At 57.7% G+C, this 19,193-nt stretch overlaps 1 protein-coding gene across 1 annotated transcript; it reads left to right on the top strand.

Annotated features, from left to right (window-relative positions):
• The first annotated feature begins 1,283 nt into the window (after positions 1–1,283).
• Positions 1,284–19,118, top strand: Unc5a (unc-5 netrin receptor A). Its single transcript, XM_090325410.1, has 15 exons — positions 1,284–1,308; positions 3,197–3,418; positions 7,992–8,135; positions 8,525–8,628; positions 8,759–8,939; positions 10,278–10,442; positions 11,719–11,907; positions 12,216–12,518; positions 15,381–15,468; positions 15,640–15,808; positions 16,144–16,377; positions 16,476–16,625; positions 16,708–16,872; positions 17,594–17,772; positions 17,947–19,118. Exons 1-15 carry the CDS (start codon positions 1,284–1,286, stop codon positions 18,110–18,112), a joined length of 2,484 nt encoding a protein of 827 aa, XP_090181536.1. The 3' UTR covers positions 18,113–19,118.
• The last annotated feature ends 75 nt before the right edge of the window (positions 19,119–19,193 follow it).

The raw sequence follows: 19,193 nt of genomic DNA, 5'->3' as shown, positions 1-19,193 counted from the left end.
TTAAGTTCTAGGAAGAAGAGTTGGGGTCACTGAGTCATTCAACAAGCAGTCCACGGCCATGTCAGCTACAACCCCCCTCCCCTCCCCGTGCCCTCTTGCCAAGCTGGCATCCTCTCTGGCGGCCATGGGGCCCAGACTCCAACTGAGCCCTGGCTTTCAGGGCCCCGGTTCCAAGACCCTCAGAAGCATGGCTCCCCTCTTTCTCCTGGCTTTCATTGGTGTGGCAAATGCTGGCATTTCCAGGGCTGTGAGGGGCTGGGCAGAGCTGTACCCGAGCCCCCGGCCGTTTCTGGAGCACCGCAGATGCTCAGCCAGCCTGTGCTCAAAGAACACATCCATTCCAGGTCACCGGCCTGGCCAGGCCTCTCACCAGGATGCCCTTGGCCTCATCTGCTCTCCCCCTGGTCTGTAGCTGCCTCCCCCTCCACCCCACTCTGCCCCCAGCCTCCTAAGTGAAGGAAGCCGGTTGAGTTCCCACAGGGCAGCCAGGACTTGTCCTGGGGAAAGCCTGGTCTGGAGAAGGAGCCCCTGAGGCCTAAGAATGGAGCCTCTGGGTTAGGGAGGAGCTTCTGGGGTCTGGGGGAGGAGCCTCTGGGGTCTGGGGGAGGAGCTTCTGGGACCTGAGGGTGGAGCCTCTGAGTCTAGGGGGAAGCCTGGGAGTGGAGCCTCTGGGGTCTGGGGGAGGAGCCTCTGGGGTCTGGGGGAGGAGCCTCTGGGGTCTGGGGGAGGAGCCTCTGGGGTCTGGGGGAGGAGCTTCTGGGACCTGAGGGTGGAGCCTCTGAGTCTAGGGGGAAGCCTGGGAGTGGAGCCTCTGGGGTCTGGGGGAGGAGCCTCAGTCTAGGGAGGAGCTTCTAGATCCAGGGGAGGAGCCTCTGAGTCTAGGGAGGAGCTTCTGGGGTCTGGGGGAGGAGCTTCTGGGAGGGAGCCTCTGGGGTCTGGGGGAGGAGCCTCTGGGGTCTGGGGGAGGAGCCTCTGGGGTCTGGGGGAGGAGCTTCTGGGAGGGAGCCTCTGAGGCCTGGGGGTGAGTGAGCTTCTTACTCACAGGCCCTGCAGCTCTCTGCAGCCAGTGCACAGCCTGTGCTCTCCTCCAGGCTGGCCCTTGGTAGCCTGGAGGGAGGCCCCAGTGGGAGGCACTCCACTTCCAGTGCCCAATGGGAGGCAGCCTTGAGCTGGACTTCAGAGGCCCAGAAGGACGATCAGGGGTAGAGACGGATGCCAGAGCCCACCTGGCCGTTCCTGCTGCATGTGTAGGGCAGCGCTGAGTGCCAAGGGAGAGATGGGTCATGGAGTTTTCTGGGTGCAGCAGAGGTGAGCGGGGTCTGGAGCGCTCTGGAGGAGAGCTGGAGGGCTCAGGGCCCTGACACGTGGAAGGGGTGAGACCTGAGGTCTGGGTGGTGGCCGAGCACAGGAGAGAGGCCTGGGGCAGCTCGCAGGTGCTGGCCACTGGGCAGAGGCCACCACGAGGGCTTTCCAGGGAAGCCGGCTGACTACCCAGGCAGCCCTCAGGCAGGCCCGCCTGTGCCAGCTCCCCTCTGGCCATAGGACGTCCTTGCTGGAGGGCACAGCTTGGAAGTGCCCCCAGGGGGCCCCCCCCGAGGCAGGGGAAGGCCAGGCCAGCGTGGCGTGACAGAGGCCCTTATTGGTCACAGAACATTTCTTTTTCATTAGCAGTTAAATGCAGACATGCGGCTTGGGCAGGGTTCAGCGGGCAGATGACGTGAGCAGCACCCCGTGTACTGATCGATAGCTGGGTGGGACAGAGGAGTGCCCACCCTTCCCCCAGCCCAGGGCACCCCTGTCCACCCAGCCTCCCGCCCCCCAGAGACAGGCTCAGCCCAGCCCACTGGGCCTCTGCTCACTGAGGGGACATGAGGCAGACTGGCACCTGCCAGGGGGGGCCCCCACATGCCTCCTGTTCGATAGCCTGGGTTGGCACCCAGCCGCTGTGGCTTGTCCACTTGGCCAGCCAGTGCCACACAAAGCCCTTTCCACGCCTCCCACTTTCATTCTCCAGACCTTAGGAGTGGAGCAGCAAGCCAGATTGGGCCTCACTTTTCCTGAGCAGGGGCTTCTGAGAGCACGGGAGTGAGCAAACGTGGTAGATGGGGAGACAGGACATGGGAAGATGAGCCCTGCAAGGGCTGCAGGGAATTAGGAAGTCAGCTGTTGGCACAAACACCCTCTACACCCACAGGAGCCAGGCTTCCCTACCGGAGGCGGGAGGCGGGGGATGGGGTGTGGGGAGAGAAACACGTGCACGCGCCGGTCCTGGGGTTTGAACTCGTAGCCTGAGCTCTGTCTTTAATGTCCCAGACTGGTGCTCTCTAGCCTTGAACCATCCCTACATCCAGCCTTTGTTGGAAATAAGAGCCTCAGAGTTTACTGCCCAGGTTGGCTTTGAACCATGATCCTCCGATCTCAGCCTTCTGAGTAGCTAGGATGACAGATGGAAAGCAACAGGCGTCTGGCTTCATGTGGACTTCAGATTTAGAAGGAAGAGGGGGTACCCCTGGACTCCCCCATGGGGTAAGGTCAGCACCACTGTGGAGCAGACCAGATCGGGGGTCTCCTAAACCCCTATTTGGGGGCAGTTCTCCTCTTTCTGCCCATCTGGTTATGTGCCTGTTGAAGTTCACTGCAGCCCCGAGGGGGGGCTGTTTGGTGTGCATCTTGGGGGGCGGGGGCAGAGGTGTAGACAGCCCTGGGGTTTGCCTCTGCCAATGCCTCAGAGCCAGTTACCTGTGTCATGAGCAACAACTGACTTGTGAGTTTGGGTTAAAATCAGAAGGAAACCCGTGTTCAGATCTCTCAAAGAGAGAAAGTGATTCCAGGCCCTGGAATCTCCAATCCAATCCTAGTACCCTTGCTTCGTGTGTGTGTGTGTGTGTGTGTGTGTGTGTGTGTGTGTGTGTACTATAGTTTAAACTCAGAGCCTGGCTACCTTTTATGTTCAAGGCTGGTGCCTTACCACTTGCCCCACAGCTCTGCCTCCAGCTTTGGTTCCTGGGAGATAAAGAGTCTCGTAGACTTTCCTGCCCAGGCTGGCCTCGAACCGCAATCCTCAGACCTCAGCCTCCTGAGTATGTAGGCTGACAGGCATGAGCTGGACTAGGATGGTGGCATTTCCCCTCCACCCCCACTCCCGGCAGCCTCTGGAGGAGGCCTGGCTCACCTCCCACCTCTGCCCCGGCTACAGGTGCTCAGCAGAGTGCCACCGTGGGCAATCCAGTTCCTGGCACCAACCCAGACCTGCTTCCTCACTTCTTGGTGGAGCCGGAGGACGTGTACATTGTCAAGAACAAGCCGGTACTGCTGGTGTGCAAGGCCCTGCCCGCCACGCAAATCTTCTTCAAGTGTAACGGGGAGTGGGTACGGCAGGTGGATCATGTAATCGAGCGTAGCACGGACGGAAGCAGTGGTGAGGATGGGCGGGCGGGCAGGCGGGCGGGAGGGTGGACTGGGACAGAGGGCATCCCCGCCTCCCCCACGGAACCAGTTCTGTGCCCACCATCCTGTGGTCGGCAGGCAATGTGGGGGGGGGGCGTCCTACAACCTGCGCCCCGCCCCCAGGTCTGGACACAGAGGCCTTGTCTGGAGCCTCACCCTCCCCAGCTTGGCAGGGGGGGCGGGCAAGAGGCGTTGTACCCGATCCCCAACTGGGCCGGGCAGGGCAGACTGGGCAAGAAAGTCCATGAGACGCTTACCTTTCATTAGCCAGGAAAAAGCTAGAAATAGAGCTGTGGCTCAAGTGGTAAAAACACCAGCCTGGAGCAAAAACACATACAAAAAAGCACCCAGATCCCTGAGTTTAAAATTCTAGTTAATCCCCAGAAAACCACAAGTGCAGCTGTGCTCAAGTGGTAGAGGACTAACCTTAAATAAAAGAGTTCCGGGATAGCACCCAGGCCCTGAGTTCAAGCCCCATGATCAACAAAAGAAAAAGGAAGGAGTTCAGAGCCAGGATCCCAGCATTCAGACCTCCCAGATTCCTTTCACTCATTCATGCATTCATTCATTCCCATGTTCCCTGAGTGCCCCCTCCATGCTAGGAATGCAGCTCTGCCCCCCCTCCAAAAAAAAGAAGCAACCAGTGGGAGACTTCTCCTCTGAGGAGGACCAAGATTTGGTCAGAGGCCACAGCACACGCGAAGGCCCCACGTGTCAGGCAATTGGTGGACAGGGGCCCCCGGGGGATTGTGTTAATGTCACTTGTCCTGTGGGATTTCAGACTACCCGGTGATGTGGCCCTGAGCTCAGTGAGGTCCAAACCAGGCGAAGCTGGGCAGAGACCAACTGTTCGTAGGGCTCCCGGCATGCCAGGGAGGCAGCCACAAGAACAATGGCCACCCTCAGGCCTTAAAAAAAAAAAAGCCACATACCCGTGGCTTTAGATACATCCAAGAGACCCCTTTTCCACCAGGAACCAGAGCGTGGTGACGTGGGTTTAGCTACGTCAGCCTAAAATGGGCAAATGGCAGCCTAGCCAGGCAGCCAGGAGAGGGAGCGAGATGCTCTGTTTTCTGCCAGCAGAAAACGGGACTACAGGTGCCAGTGGAGGTCGTGACCCCCTTGGAAACACAAGGTCCAAAAGTTCAATCCCCAGTATCAAAAATAATGAACACGGAAGACCCTGGAAGGGGGCATGGGGTCAGGTTTGAAATGGGGCAGTGAGCCTGGGGACAGGCAGATGTCCAGACGGGCAAGGTCATGCGGAATTGATGCAGGCTGGCAGGCTGGCAGGCTGGCAGTCTGGCCGGCGAGGCTGTGGCTTGAAAAGCTGTTCAGACGTTGTCGATCTGAATACGCGCTGAAAAACCCTGGAGTTCCTGGCTTTTTCCACACAAGGCTGGCGCTCTACTACTTGAGCCACAGCTCCATTTTGGGCTTTTAGCGTTCTTTGGCATACTTTCCTGTCCAGGTTGCCTCAGAACCACCAGCCTCAGATCTCAGCCTCTTGAGTCACCAGGATGATGGGCATGAGCCACCAGTGCCTGGCTTGAGGAAAGTTCTAGAATCCACCTTGCCCAGTGGGAGAGTCTGCAGCAGAAGGGAGCTCGAGCATGTCCTCCCATCTCCCTGGGCCCAGTTACCTCAGCTACAAAGTGAGTGAGGGCCAGCCAGGTGCCCATGCCTCCCGCCAGCCACTCAGGGGGCTGAGATCTGAGGATCACAGTTCAAATCCAGCCCAGGCAGGAAAAATCTGTGAGTCTCTTCTGGCTTCTGAAGCAGACGTGTGGTTCAAGTGGTATCACACTATCCTTGAGTGAAAAGGCTCAGGGACAGTACCAAGAGTTCAAGCCCCAACACTGGTACCAATAATAATAATAATAATAATAATAATAGTAATTAAATAGAGGTGAACAGCTCCTGAAGGCCAGAAGCCTGGAGATGGCTCGAGCCCAGCTGGAACCCCAACAACGCCTCCGTTCTCACCCCACGCAATGTGCCAACCTTGAATACCTGGTAAGTCACCTCCCACTAGGGAAGGAAGGACAGGGAAATAGGAAGCCACAGCTTGGAGCCTGCCTTCCTGTGACTTTGAAGCCCTAAGCCTGGAATCTTCGAGAAAGCTTCAGACTAATCTTCCTTGTCCTATGCTACGTTGTTTCGGGGCAAAGAGATGGGCAGAGGTGTGCCTAGATCTATGACATGGCCTGCTGTTAGGGGGTGAGAGGGTGGGGGAGCAGGAAGATAACCCCCCCAGAAGACAAGCACCCATGTGTCATTCCCCCCCTCCCACAGACGCCAAAGGCTGGAAAAGCCACATAAGCTTGAAATGTGTGAAAGCTGGCATTCACGTCTGGTCCGGGAGGATAATTTATTGTGTATTAAACTAACTGATTAGTTATTCAGATCAGATTGAGGTGAGAACTAGAGGTGCAGCTTGGTCTCAGAGCCCCCCCCCCCACCAACCTGCCACTTCCCAGAAGCACCCAGCAGGCCCCCACTGTGGCACATACACACGTCCTGGGCAGGAATGCCTGTGAGATGCTTATCTTCCGCGAACCACCAGGAAATCGGAAGTGGTGCGGTGGCTCAGTGGCAGAGCTCTAGCAAAAAAAAAGCTCAGGGATGGTAGCCAGGCCCTGAGTTCAAGCCCGGAAAGAAGGCACTGGCCCCATACACCCCACAGGGGGTAAACTTTAGTAAACGATTTTTGTCACCAAGTTGAGTGGCCAGGCTGGTGTGTGAGGTGGCCAAAGGAGGATTGTGTGAAGGGCAAACACTATAGAGGACAGAGGGACTGTCCATAGGTCTTTCGACCCAGGGGAAGAGAAATCAGTGGAGAATGTTCTGGAGTCTCCCATCATACCCCACAGGGGTATGCAGCCAGTACCGTGGAGAGTACAGGGGCAGGAGATGCTAGAAGGGAAATCAGAAGTCCACTACTGATCACTCCCCAGCCTGGGGACAGAATGAATGAAAGTTCTCTTCTTCTAGGGCCCATTGCAAGATCTGGAGGGATCTGGCTGTTGGGGGGGGGGCGGGTCTGGTAAGAAGGGGTGTGGGGGGGGAGACACATCGGAGAAACCAAGAGAAAACAGGGGCAGCACGCAGCTGCGTTGGTCTTCCTCCGCCCGTGCAGCCCTAATTGAATTTCTCTGTTCACAATGGAAACACATTGGCAGCGGGCCTTCTCTCTCTTTCTGATAAGCCAGTGACCCGAGAAAAATTGGGGTCAGAAGGAGGAGAAATTGGAAGCAAACAGTGTTTTCTCACTGCTGGGGCCACTGGTTTTGGCTGCAGCCCAGGAGAGGGGGGCAGGCCTGGCACCCTCCCCCCCACACTCTGGGTTGTCAGAGAGAGAGAGCAGGCCTGGCCTGGCACACTCCGCTGTCTGGAAGCAGGGGAAGGATTTGACGCCAGGCTGTAGAGGGAGTCCTCAGACCCCCCCCCCCAACCTGAAGCCAGCGTTCCCACCACCATCTGTGCCCAGTGCCCAGCGTTGGTTCTTGTAGTCCTGGCACCCCTAGCCCAAACGACCCAACAGCTATGGACGTGCTAAACCCAGAAGGCAAATCTGCCTCGTTCCCAGAATAGAAGTGAGAGCAGGAAAGAGTGGGGTCCCCAGTGAGATGTCACCCTGGCATGTCAGAAGCTGTAAGAAGTCCCCAGGGTCTATCATCTGACACAGCGACTGTAATTAGGTTGTTAATGGCCCCAAAGGATCTACCAGGGGCCTCCAGGGAAGTGGGCAGGCAGTCTAGGACCCCCCAAAGCTCCAGAGCTCAGCTTGTCTGCTCCCACCCTTTCTAGTTGGAGTCCTTAAAAACCAGAACCAGTTACCGAACACCTGTGAAGCTTGCCCCTGTCATCCCGGCTGAACAGGAAGCTGAGGATACAGGTTCAAAGCCAGCTCAGGCGGGAAAGTCCATGAGACTTTTCAATTAAAGCCAGAAACTGAGCTGTGGCTCAAATGGTAGAACACTGGCTGTGAACAAAACAACAAAAGCTAAAGGTCAGTACTTAGGCCCTGTTTCAAACCCCAGCACTGGTACCAAATAAACACATAAATAAATGAAAATGCTGCCAGGCACAGTGGCTCACGCCTGTCATCCTAGCGACTTAGGAGGCTGAGATCTGAGGATCGCAGTTCAAAGCCAGCCTGGAGACTTTTATCTCCAATTAACCACCAGAAAAGCAGAAGTGGCGCTATATATGACTTCAGGGGTATGGCCTTGAGCTGAAGAGCTCAGAGACAGCGCCCAGACCCAGAGTTCCAACCCCATGACCACCAACAACAAATAAATAAGAAATAAATGAAAATGCTCATTAAGGACATTTCTGTTTGTGACTCTAAGCCTCAAGTGACAAAGTATAACACTGCCAGGTTTTGGAGACGGATCCCAGGCCATACATGTTGGTGTCTCTAGCGCCACCTAGAGGCCAGGGGAGGCACCCCTGTGCCGCCTTGGAGGGTCAGAGGTCTGAATGAGAGAGGTTCTAGATAACCCCTGCCTCCTGCTAGCCAGTCTTCCACCCCCCCCCAGGGTTGCCAGCTATGGAAGTCCGCATCAACGTGTCGAGGCAGCAGGTGGAGAAGGTGTTCGGGCTGGAGGAATACTGGTGCCAGTGCGTGGCCTGGAGTTCTTCCGGTACCACCAAGAGCCAGAAGGCCTACATTCGCATCGCCTGTGAGTCCCAGGCCAGGCTGCTGGGGGGAAGGGGGTAGCCCCGGAGAGGGGGGCAGCAAGCTTCCTGGAAAAAAGAGAGGGGCTGGCCAGAACCCCCCCCCTACCCCCACCCAGTCAGCCAGGTGCTGTGGCTCACGCCTGCAACTCTAGCTACTCAGGAGGCTGAGATCTAAGGATCGCTGTTCAAAACCAGCCTGGATAGGAAAGTCCACATGCCTCCAATTAAGCATCAGAAAGGCCACAAGTGGAGGTGTGGCTCCACTGGGTGACAACATCCAGGCCCTGAGTTCAAGCCCTGGGACTGGCATCAAAAGAGCCCAGAAATCGATGGTGTATCATAGCCCTTGAAGAACAGGGGACAGCACGCCAGGCTTGCTTTGTTCTTCCAGATTTACGAAAGAACTTCGAGCAGGAGCCACTAGCCAAGGAGGTGTCCCTGGAGCAGGGCATCGTGCTGCCGTGCCGTCCTCCCGAGGGCATCCCCCCCGCCGAGGTGAGACCCTCCCCCCCCAGGCCTCCGAGGATCCTGTGTGCGCATGCGCAGGTCCACCCCAGGGGACCCCCCCCCCCCCCGGATCCGGGCAGGGCAAGCAGTGCAGTGACCTGGCTTGCCCCACGCATAGGTGGAGTGGCTGCGGAATGAGGAGCTCGTGGACCCATCTCTGGACCCCAATGTATACATCACCCGAGAACACAGCCTGGTGGTGCGACAGGCACGCCTGGCGGACACGGCCAACTACACCTGTGTCGCCAAAAACATTGTGGCCCGTCGCCGGAGTGCCTCGGCCGCGGTCATCGTCTACGGTGAGGCCCTCGGCCACCCCGAGGTGGCCTCAGAGAAAGCAGGGATTGGGGGGGGGGTGCGTGGAACCGTGGCCAGGCTCGCCAGCTTGTGGCCTGACTAGCAAGGACAAGCAGAGGTTGTGGGGGACAATTAGGGGTGGGGGGGTGGATAGCTGGTACAGGCCATCTGGCATAGGCCTCCTGTGAGCAGGAGGAGGTGATATAGGTGAGTCCCCAAAATGGAAGATAGGGCCACGTAATCCCTGACACCCTCAAAAAACAGGCAGAGCCATGTGCCAGTAAGCTCATGCCTAGCGATTCAGGAGGCGAGATGTGAAGATCAGGGTTCGAAGCCAGCCTGGGTAGGGAAGACTGTGAGACTCTTACGTCCGGTTAATGAGCCAGAAGTGACGCTATGGCTCAAAGTGGTAGAGTGCCAGCCTGGAGCAAAAGGGATCTCAAGGTCAGCGCCCAGGGCCCAGTGTTCAAGCCCCGGGGCCAGCCAAAAGAAGAAAGCAGCCAGAGTTTCTGGGAAACTGGGGTCCAGGGCCTCTGCAGAATTTCCGCAGGCGGGGAAACACAGGTTGGGCCCCTCTCCTCACCCGGGGCCCAGCAGCTCCATGCCCTCGGCCCCCAGGCCCTGTCCTCTGGAGCCCCCCCCACTCCCTGACCCCAGTCCTTCTCTGTCCGCCCAGTGAACGGTGGGTGGTCGACGTGGACGGAGTGGTCCGTCTGCAGTGCCAGCTGTGGGCGCGGCTGGCAGAAACGGAGCCGGAGCTGTACCAACCCGGCGCCTCTCAACGGGGGTGCCTTCTGTGAGGGGCAGAATGTCCAGAAAACAGCCTGCGCCACCCTGTGCCCAGGTACCAGCGGCCTCTGCCTCCCGCATCGTTCCTCACCACGCCATCTCCGTGCCCACCAGCCTGCTCCCACCCCGCCATGACGCCATCACACCTGCCCGCCACGCACGGCCAGGCTCGGTCTGAGGGAACGGGGTACGACCTGCGCTCAGTCAGTGGCCACCATCGGGGCCAAGTCACAGGGTCTAAAGCGAAGCCGAGGACAGAGTCTAGGGCTGGACTTGGGCTGCAGACGCTGCCCGGGTCTGGGACAAGAAGGGTCCCGGAGCAGGGGCATCATCGAGCCACCCCACCATTAGCATGTGTCACATCCAGACCAGTGGACACACTAGAGGGCGCTGGTGGACACCAGAGATGGCCCTGGCCTCGAACCCAGGTCCCGTCCAGCTCATCCTGCTCCGTCCAGACGCCCAGTGGGGCCACTCTGGCAGTCTCCTCTGGGCTGACTTCCTGGGGTTGATGGCCGTCTCCTCTCTGCCTGTGTCTGTGTCTCGTCTAGTGGACGGTAGCTGGAGCCCGTGGAGCAAGTGGTCAGCCTGTGGGCTCGACTGTACGCACTGGAGGAGCCGGGAGTGCTCGGACCCCGCGCCCCGCAACGGAGGCGAGGAGTGCCGGGGTGCTGACCTGGACACCCGGAACTGTACCAGCGACCTCTGCGTGCACAGTGAGTCCTGTCTGTCCCGGGATGTGGGGGGAGTCTGCTTTTATGGGGGGCGGGCACCACTGAGGCTTAAGCTCCACCTCCACCTCTGGCTTTCTGGTGGAGATTAGAGTCTTAGGGACTTGCCCACCCCTCCTAAGACAGCCTCTTACACACCCATCTGCTGATCCCAGCACCTCCCCCGCAGTACACCCATTCCCCTCCACCCCCCCCCCCACTCCTGGTTCTGGGTTTGTGCCAGCCTTGTGGGGCCTGTTAATTACAAGGCCATAACTAACAATTAAAGATCTCTGTGGGGGTAGTTCTCTCTCTCTTCCCTCGCCCACCACACACACACACACACACACACACACACACACACACACACCCTCCTCCATTCTTTCAATTAAAAACCTAATTATCTGTGTCCATTCTTTTCTGATAGACAATTTCTTCCATGATGCACAAAATCAATACCTCCCCGCCTCCCACCTTCACTCAGCTCTGGGCAAGGGAACGCTGGCCTACAACCACACGGGAAATAGATGCCCCGTGCATGTGTCTGCTTTCCGGGGCTATCATGAGACACCTGAAGTCGGGCGCCTCCTAAAGAGAGGAGGTTTATTTAGCTCCCCATTTTAGAGGTGTGATGCTGATTCTGTGAGGGTGCCTGCAGCTCTGTCATTCTGTGGCAGGGAGACTAGAAAGAAGCTAGTCTTGCACGCTGTGTGTGTGTGTTTGTGTGTGTGTGTGCATATCAGTACTAGAGCTTGACCTTAGGGCCTGGACGCTGTCCCCTAGCTTTTTAATTCATGGCTAGGGCACTACCCCTTGAGCCACACCTCCACTTTTTGCTTTTTTGTGGCTCATTGAAGTCATAGACTTTCCAGCCCAGGCTGGCTTCGAACTTGAAATCCTCACGCCTCAGCCCCTTGAATAGCTGAGGTTACAGGTGTGAGTGACTGGTACCTGGTTTTTTTCTTCCTCTTTCATAAGAACCCTGTCGACAGGACTTGCTGGGGGTCCCATGAGAACAGTGGTCACATAGACCTCTGACATTGCCACACCGGGCACAGAGTTTTCAACACCAAATCCTTTCGGGTCATCCTCAAACTACTCACTTTGGGAATCCTGAGAGTCCCTGGGGCCCCACTGCCTATCTGGGGGAGGTGGTACCCCCCTTCTCCATTCCCTGAGGCATGCCTAGGAGGAATGGGGGCTCCTCTGAACATGGATGGAGCCCTCATCTCTCCCCACCCCCCTGCACCCCGCCTCTCTCAAGGCCCCTCCTCTCCTACAGCCGCCTCGGGCCCTGAGGACGTGGCCCTCTACGTGGGCCTGATCGCCGTGGCCGTGTGCCTCGTTCTGCTCTTGCTGGTTCTCGTCCTCATTTATTGCCGGAAGAAGGAGGGACTGGACTCAGATGTGGCTGACTCTTCCATCCTTACCTCAGGCTTCCAGCCCGTCAGCATCAAACCCAGCAAAACCGGTGAGCGGGGTGGGGGGGGGCCTGGTGTCAGCACCCCTCCCTGAGACCCCACATCAAAGGGCCGCTCCCAAGCCAGGCACCCGGGGACCCCCGCCTGTCATCCCAGCTACTGAGGAGGCTGAGAGCTGAGGATCGTGTTTTGAAGCCCAACCCAGTCAGGAAAACCAGAAGTGGCTCAAAGTGGTAGAGCTGAAGAGCTCAGGGATAGCGCCCAGGCCCTAAGTTCAAGCCCCAGGACTGGGGAAGGAAGGAAGGAAGGAGGGAAGGAAGAAATGGCGGTCTCTAAGCCCTTGCCTTTGTCCTTGTAGACAATCCCCACCTACTCACCATCCAGCCAGACCTAAGTACCACCACCACTACATACCAGGGTAGCCTGTGTCCCCGGCAGGACGGGTCCAGCCCCAAGTTCCAGCTCACCAATGGACACCTGCTCAGCCCTCTGGGTGGAGGCCGCCATACTCTGCACCACAGCTCGCCCACCTCTGAGGCGGAAGACTTCGTCTCCCGCCTCTCCACCCAAAACTACTTCCGCTCCCTGCCCCGAGGGACCAGCAACATGGCCTACGGGACCTTCAACTTCCTTGGAGGCCGGCTGATGCTCCCTAACACAGGTAGGAGAGACCCACATTGCCTCTTGCTTCCCTTCAGGGGGGGGGGTCACCCCACGTACCCCAAATAGCCAGCCAGGGGCAATGGAACCCGGTGAGTGGCCAGAGCTGGCTTCTGTCTGCTACCCCTGGATGCAAGTTTTACTCATTTCATGCTTACTTACTTATTTATTGTGCTGGTTCTCGAGCTTGAACTCAGGGTCCCTGAGCTTTTGCGCTCAAGGCTAGTTCTACTTTGGGCCTTTTTTGGTGGTTCCTTGGAGATAAGTCTCGTGGGGTCAGGCACTGGTGGCCTGTCATCCTCGCTACTCAGGAAGCTGAGATCTGAGGACTGCAGATCTTGCCAGATTGCAGATTTTCTGCCAGCCTGGCCAGAAAAGTTGGTGAGATTCTCTAATTAGCCACCAGAAAACTGGAAGTGGCGCTGTGGTTCAAGGTGGTAGAGGGCTTGAACAAAAGAGCTCAGGGACAACAGCCAAACCCCATTAGCAAAGAGACAGACAGACAGACACCCACAGGCTTTCTTTCCCAGGCTGACTTTGAACCATAATCCTCAGATCTCACACTCCTAAGTAGCACCTGGCTTTTATTCAATTATTCCTGCACACATTTATTCCTGCTGGGCTCTGTTGGGCCCAGACCCATGGAGGAACTTCCAAACAAATGGAGAGACAGACACAGCACAGCCTAGACCCTTGGGGTCCCCACTGCAACCTGTCTCTGCCCAACATCCCAGGTTCCCAAGACGCTAGAGAACCCAGGGGTCTTCCCCTAGGGTGCAGAGAAACCACAGGCTCTGGTGAGGCTGGCCACTGCCCTGAAATTTTCTATGATGCCCTCAATTTCAGGTGATTCCATATGCCCCCAATTTCTTGGCCTTACTCTGGCTGCTCCAGGTACCTTAATGTGTTTCTCCAAGCTCTCTACCGGTGGCACCATTTTCTCCAGAGAGCTCACCCATGGTGCCATGGCAGTGGTGGCGTCTGCGGCGTCGGTGTTGGTAGCAGCAACAGCACAGCGTTAATCGCCGCATCTGTGCCAATCCCTCCCCCTCATCCAACCCCAGACTACAGCTCCCTGTGCCAGAACCACTCACCCAGCTGCCTCTTGGGCACTGCCATCTGGATGTCTCACAGTACCTCAAGATCCCTGGGCCTAAAACAGAACCATCTTCCACGCTCCCCCCATCAACAAGCTGCCTCCTCCTCGGCTTTCCCCAGACAGCACCCTCAGGAAGTCAGAAATGGGCCCTGGGGGGTCACCTTGGACCCTGGGTTTTCCTCATTGCCCTCTCAGACTCATGCCACACATCCAGCCCCTTCTCAGCAAGTTCTGCATCTTGTCTGTCCTCCATGCATTCACTGGCCCAAGCTACCACACCCCTTTCTCTCATTCCTAGCCCTCCCCCCAAATCATGATATGAATCTAGCTCAGTTCCCATCTCCCCCTGCCTCAGCTCCATCCGGGCTCCCTGCAAAGCCCACGTGACAAGGCAAAGGATTTTTGCCCTGCTGGCCAGCTGCTGTGGCCACTGCCGTGGCAGCCACTGTGGGGCCTCCATACCCCCCAGCTGTATCTGTACCCCCTGCACAGATGGATGGGGCCCCTGTGTTGCTCGTCCAGCTCATCTGCACCTTCTCCTTTAGGGGTCTTGGCTTGACAGCTCTGCAGGCTGGGCCTTGTGTTCCCCCTCTGATAATGAACCCTTCTGGGGCTTTAGGACAGTGAGGTGTGATGGCACCTGTCAACTCTAATGGAGAAGGCGGGCAGACAGTGACAGCCTGCCAGGCCTCTGCTTTCCTGGCCTCCTGAGCACTTAAGGAAAGCAGGAAGGTGCTTGTACTGCCCCCCCCGCCCCCCTGCAAGCATTCACACCCCAATCTCTGAAATCGCCACTAGCAATAACAACACCAGGTTGTAAGGGCAGCAGCCTTGTGTGACACAGTCACGTGTCCCCTCCTGGTGTGACACAGCCTGAGACATCTACTGTTAGACAACTTGTCCCTCCTGTGAATATTGTAACAAACCCAGAAAACTGTGCTGGCACCAGGAGATACAATGTGTGTGTGTGTGTGTGTGTGTGTGTGTGTGTGTGCGCGCGCGCCCCAGACTGGGACTTGAACTCAGAGCTTTACACTCTCATTAGCTTTTGCATTCAAGCCTGGAGCTGTACTACTTGAGCCATGCTTACATTTCCAGATTTGTGCTGGTTAATTGGAGTTCAGAGTCTCATGGGTTAGGGGTTGATGGCTCGAATCTATAATCCTAACTAGTCAAGAGGCTAAGATCTGAGGGGCCTAGTTCAAAGCCAGCCCGGGCAGGAAAGGTGGGGAGATTTTTATCTTTCATGAGCCACCAGAAAAACTGGAAATGGTGCTGTAAGCTCCAAGTGGTAAAGTGTTCACCTAGGCCCTGAATTCAAGCCCCACGACCAGTTTAAAAAAAAAAAAGCCATGGTCTGTTGTGTCCAGGGTTCATTTCGTACTGCAATCTTTAGATCTCAGCCTCCTGAAAGCCTAAGATGACAGACATGTATTGTGGGTTGGCTGCATGCAGAATGTCCTTATGTGACACATGGCTGTCGTGATATTCCAGCCCGCCCACCTCACAGCTGCTGTTGGCAGGAGCTTAGAGCCCCTCTTGACGTTTAGGTTCCAAGTCCACGGGGCTGTAAAAGACCAAGCCCCATGTGCAGACAGAGGGACTGTAACGGAGAGTGGACAAGACCCCAAAGGGTCAGGAGAAAGGGAATGAATGGAGGGCAGACGACCCAGAACTGTTAAGCCATGAGTTCAGGGCTGGGGCAGGGCTGCTGGAGAAACTGAGAAACTGTGCGTCAACCTCTTCTCCCTCCTGCCTTCTCAGGAATCAGCCTCCTCATTCCCCCAGATGCCATCCCCCGAGGCAAAATCTACGAGATATACCTGACGCTGCACAAGCCCGAGGACGTGAGGTGTGGCCCTGCTCCCCCACGGCCGGGAGGAGGGTGGAGGGAGGAGCCATCCCTGTGCCCACCCAACCCCGGGGTCCTGTGGGGGCACCCCCTACCCCCCCACACACACTCCTTGGACTTCAGGATGGGCCTCTGACGTCTTTCCCTCCCCACCCGTATTCCTCACTTGAGGTTGCCCCTAGCCGGCTGTCAGACCCTGCTGAGTCCCATTGTAAGCTGCGGGCCTCCAGGCGTCCTGCTCACAAGGCCGGTTATCCTCACCATGGATCATTGTGGGGAGCCCAGCCCGGATAGCTGGAGCCTGCGCCTCAAAAAGCAGTCATGCGAGGGCACATGGGAGGTGAGTGGGGCCAGCTCCAGAGGCCACGCCATCCCTTCCCAGTCTCTGACTACTGTGTGTGTGTGTGTGTGTGTGTGTGTGTGTGTGTGTGTGTGTGTCCTGGGGCTTGAACTCAATGCCTGGGTGCTGTCCCTGAGCTTTTTCATTACCCTGTGAACTCCAGCTCCACTTCTGGTTTGGTTCACTTGGAGGCTGGCTTTGAACCTCGATCCTCAGCGCTCAGCCTCCTGAGTAGCTAGGATGCCAGGCGTGAGGCCCCGCCCAGTGCCCAGCTTCTTGTAAGAGCCTCAGGTTGGTCACGGAGGGGCTCTGACACGTGGGGTCCCGGCCCACAGGACGTGCTACACCTGGGTGAAGAGTTGCCCTCGCAGCTGTACTACTGCCAGCTGGAAGCGGGCGCCTGCTATGTCTTCACTGAGCAGCTGGGCCGCTTCGCCCTGGTGGGGGAGGCCCTGAGCGTGGCTGCGGCCAAGCGCCTCAAGCTCCTCCTGTTCGCGCCCCTGGCCTGCACCTCCCTGGAGTACAACATCCGGGTCTACTGCCTGCACGACACCCACGATGCGCTCAAGGTAGCCCTCCTCTCTGGCATGACCGTGATGTACGCTGGGGTGGGGGGTGCAGAGGGGAGAGCCTTCATGCACCCCCCCCCGCTCCCCGATGGCTGCAGGAGGTGGTACAGCTGGAAAAACAGCTGGGCGGACAGTTAATCCAAGAGCCACGAGTCCTGCACTTCAAGGACAGTTACCACAACCTGCGTCTGTCCATCCACGATGTGGCTAGTTCCCTGTGGAAGAGCAAACTCCTGGTCAGCTACCAGGTGAGGTTGGGCATTGGGCCTATACTGCAAGGGCACCAGTGCGGGGGGGGGGGCATCGGTAACCCCGCCTCTCCATCCCCAGGAGATCCCCTTCTACCACATCTGGAATGGCACACAGCAGTACCTGCACTGCACCTTCACCTTAGAGCGGGTCCACCCCAGCGCCAGCGACCTGGCCTGCAAGGTGTGGGTGTGGCAGGTGGAGGGCGAGGGCCAGAGCTTCAACATCAACTTCAACATCACCAAGGTGAGTACACACACACACACACACACACACACACACACACACACACACACACAGGGACCTACCCTGCTTTCTTGCTGTGCACCCTCCCATCCCTCCCCTCCTAGAAGCACCATATATATATATATACACATACAGGGACCTACCGTGCTTTCCTGCTGTGCACCCTCCCATTCCTCCCCTCCTAGAAGCACCATATATATATATACATACAGGGACCTACCGTGCTTTCTTGCTGTGCACCCTCCCATCCCTCCCCTCCTAGAAGCACCATATATATATATATACACATACAGGGACCTACCGTGCTTTCTTGCTGTGCACCCTCCTTCTGGCAAGTTGCAGGAAGCGGAGGAGGAAAGTATAGCAGGAGGAGGAGGGGCGGGGGTGGGGGGGCAGGATTTCCTTGAGGACTTCTTCCCTGGGGCCTGGGGGACTCAGCATGTAGGACAGGGCTTTCCTGAACGTGGGTAGTAAGCAGAAAGAAGCAGGTAGTGGGAGGTTGGCACAAGGTGGTGGAATGAGACGGGGAGGGAGGTGGAAAGGGAGGGCAAGGGAATTGGGGAGGGGGTTCCTTGCTCATTGGCTGCATCGCTGTAGATAACAGGGGTACCCAGGGCTCTGTCCCCCCCACCCCCCCACCTCCATCCCTGGCTTCTGAAGTGGTCCCTCCCGTGGGGACAGAGTTCTCACAGCCATTTCCCTCTGTCTCCCACCGCTGCAGGACACCAGGTGTTCTGAACTGCTGGCCCTGGAGAACGAAGGGGGGGTCCCAGCCCTGGTGGGCCCCAGTGCCTTCAAGATTCCCTTCCTCATTCGGCAGAAGATCATTTCCAGCTTGGACCCGCCCTGCAGTCGGGGTGCCGACTGGCGGACTCTAGCCCAGAAACTCCACCTGGACAGGTGAGTGGGAGACGGGCAGGGAGGGGTTCGAGGGCTCCGGAGGTGGAGTAGACAGGAAGGCCCGTTAGAGCCTGGACCATGTCCGCTAGTGGCTAGGGTGGTCAGGCTGGGGACAGGAGGTGGCAGCATGGGTTGGGGGCGGGGCTTCTGACAGGCCTCCTCTTCTCTCCTCAGCCATCTCAGCTTCTTTGCCTCCAAGCCCAGCCCCACAGCCATGATCCTCAATCTGTGGGAGGCCCGGCACTTTCCCAACGGTAACCTCAGCCAGCTTGCCGCAGCAGTGGCCGGACTGGGCCAGCCAGACGCTGGCCTCTTCACCGTATCTGAGGCCGAGTGCTGAAGCCAGCTAGGCCTGTACCGCCTACACTCTCACCAGCTTTGGCACCTGCCAGGGACAGGCAAAAAAACAAAAACAAAAACAAAAAACAAAAAGCCGGGCAGGGGCCCTACCCCCCGACGCTAAGGAGAGCTTCTTGGACAGGCTCCCTCCTGGCCCAGGTTGTCCCTTCACGCTGCCTCCAGACCCTGCCCGAACTCCATCCTTTTCATGGCCTGCCTGGTATGGCCACCTTCTCACAATCTACCCCGGCCCTGAGGGCCCAGGGTAGACAGTGCCTGGAGCCTGGGCCGGGTCCAGCCCATCTGTGTGTGTGTGTGTGTGTGTGTGTGTGTGTGTGTGTGTGTGTGTACACGTGTGTTGCTACCTCTCCTGTCCCCACATACGCACGGGCATGCACGCACACCCCAGGCTTGAGGCTTGGTCCCCAGACTCCTGCCTAAGCTGGGCCCTTATGCAAACATTTCTGTGCCTGCTGGGTAAGGGGTGCATCTGTGGGGCCCAGCTCCAAGCCTGAGGGCTCAAGGGCCTCAGCCAGACAGGGGGTGGCCCCTCAATTCAGGCACACAATCACCACACAAGCACACGCTTGTGTGCTCATCTCCCCTGCACCCCCCCCCACGTCTCACCACCACATGCTGTGTGCCAGAGGGCACTCACCTCTCTCATGCCCAGTGTGGATCCATACGTTACCCTTCTCCACCCACCCATCCGTCCAGGGACACCCAATGACTTCCTTCCCTGATTCTCCTCTGTCCCCAGCCTCGAGGTGCCCTGCCCGGCGGGGCAGGGGGGCGTGTGAATATGCAAACGAGAGTCCCGGGCTGTACAATGGCGGGAGTGTGTGTGCCGTTCTTGGGGCTGGCCGGTAGCCCCTCTACCCCCTCCAGTGGGGCCTGTTGTGTGGAGCTTGTGTCCTGACTCTGTCTTAAGTGCATTCGTGCACTTATACTTGGCCTTATGTACACAGCCTTGCCCAGCCGCCGGGGGCGCATAGGGATTTTAGCAGACGTGAATGTAAATAAATTATATATATATATTGCTAACCCAAGTGTGCTGCTTCTCCTGGGCGGGGGGGGGGGGG

This window comes from Megascapheus bottae, chromosome 38 (assembly GCF_031878675.1).
Source record: "Megascapheus bottae isolate mThoBot1 chromosome 38, mThoBot2.hap1, whole genome shotgun sequence".
Lineage (NCBI taxonomy): Eukaryota > Metazoa > Chordata > Mammalia > Rodentia > Geomyidae > Megascapheus > Megascapheus bottae.
Note: the sequence above shows the minus strand (reverse complement) of the source record. Positions and strands in the feature narration are given on the sequence as shown.

Coding starts and splice junctions, on each gene's coding strand:
- Unc5a (XM_090325410.1), top strand. CDS start 1,284: ATGGAGTTTTCTGGGTGCAGCAGAG. Junction 1,309..3,196: donor GTTTTCTGGGTGCAGCAGAG/GTGAGCGGGGTC, acceptor CCCCGGCTACAG/GTGCTCAGCAGAGTGCCACC. Junction 10,443..11,718: donor CAGCGACCTCTGCGTGCACA/GTGAGTCCTGTC, acceptor CCTCTCCTACAG/CCGCCTCGGGCCCTGAGGAC.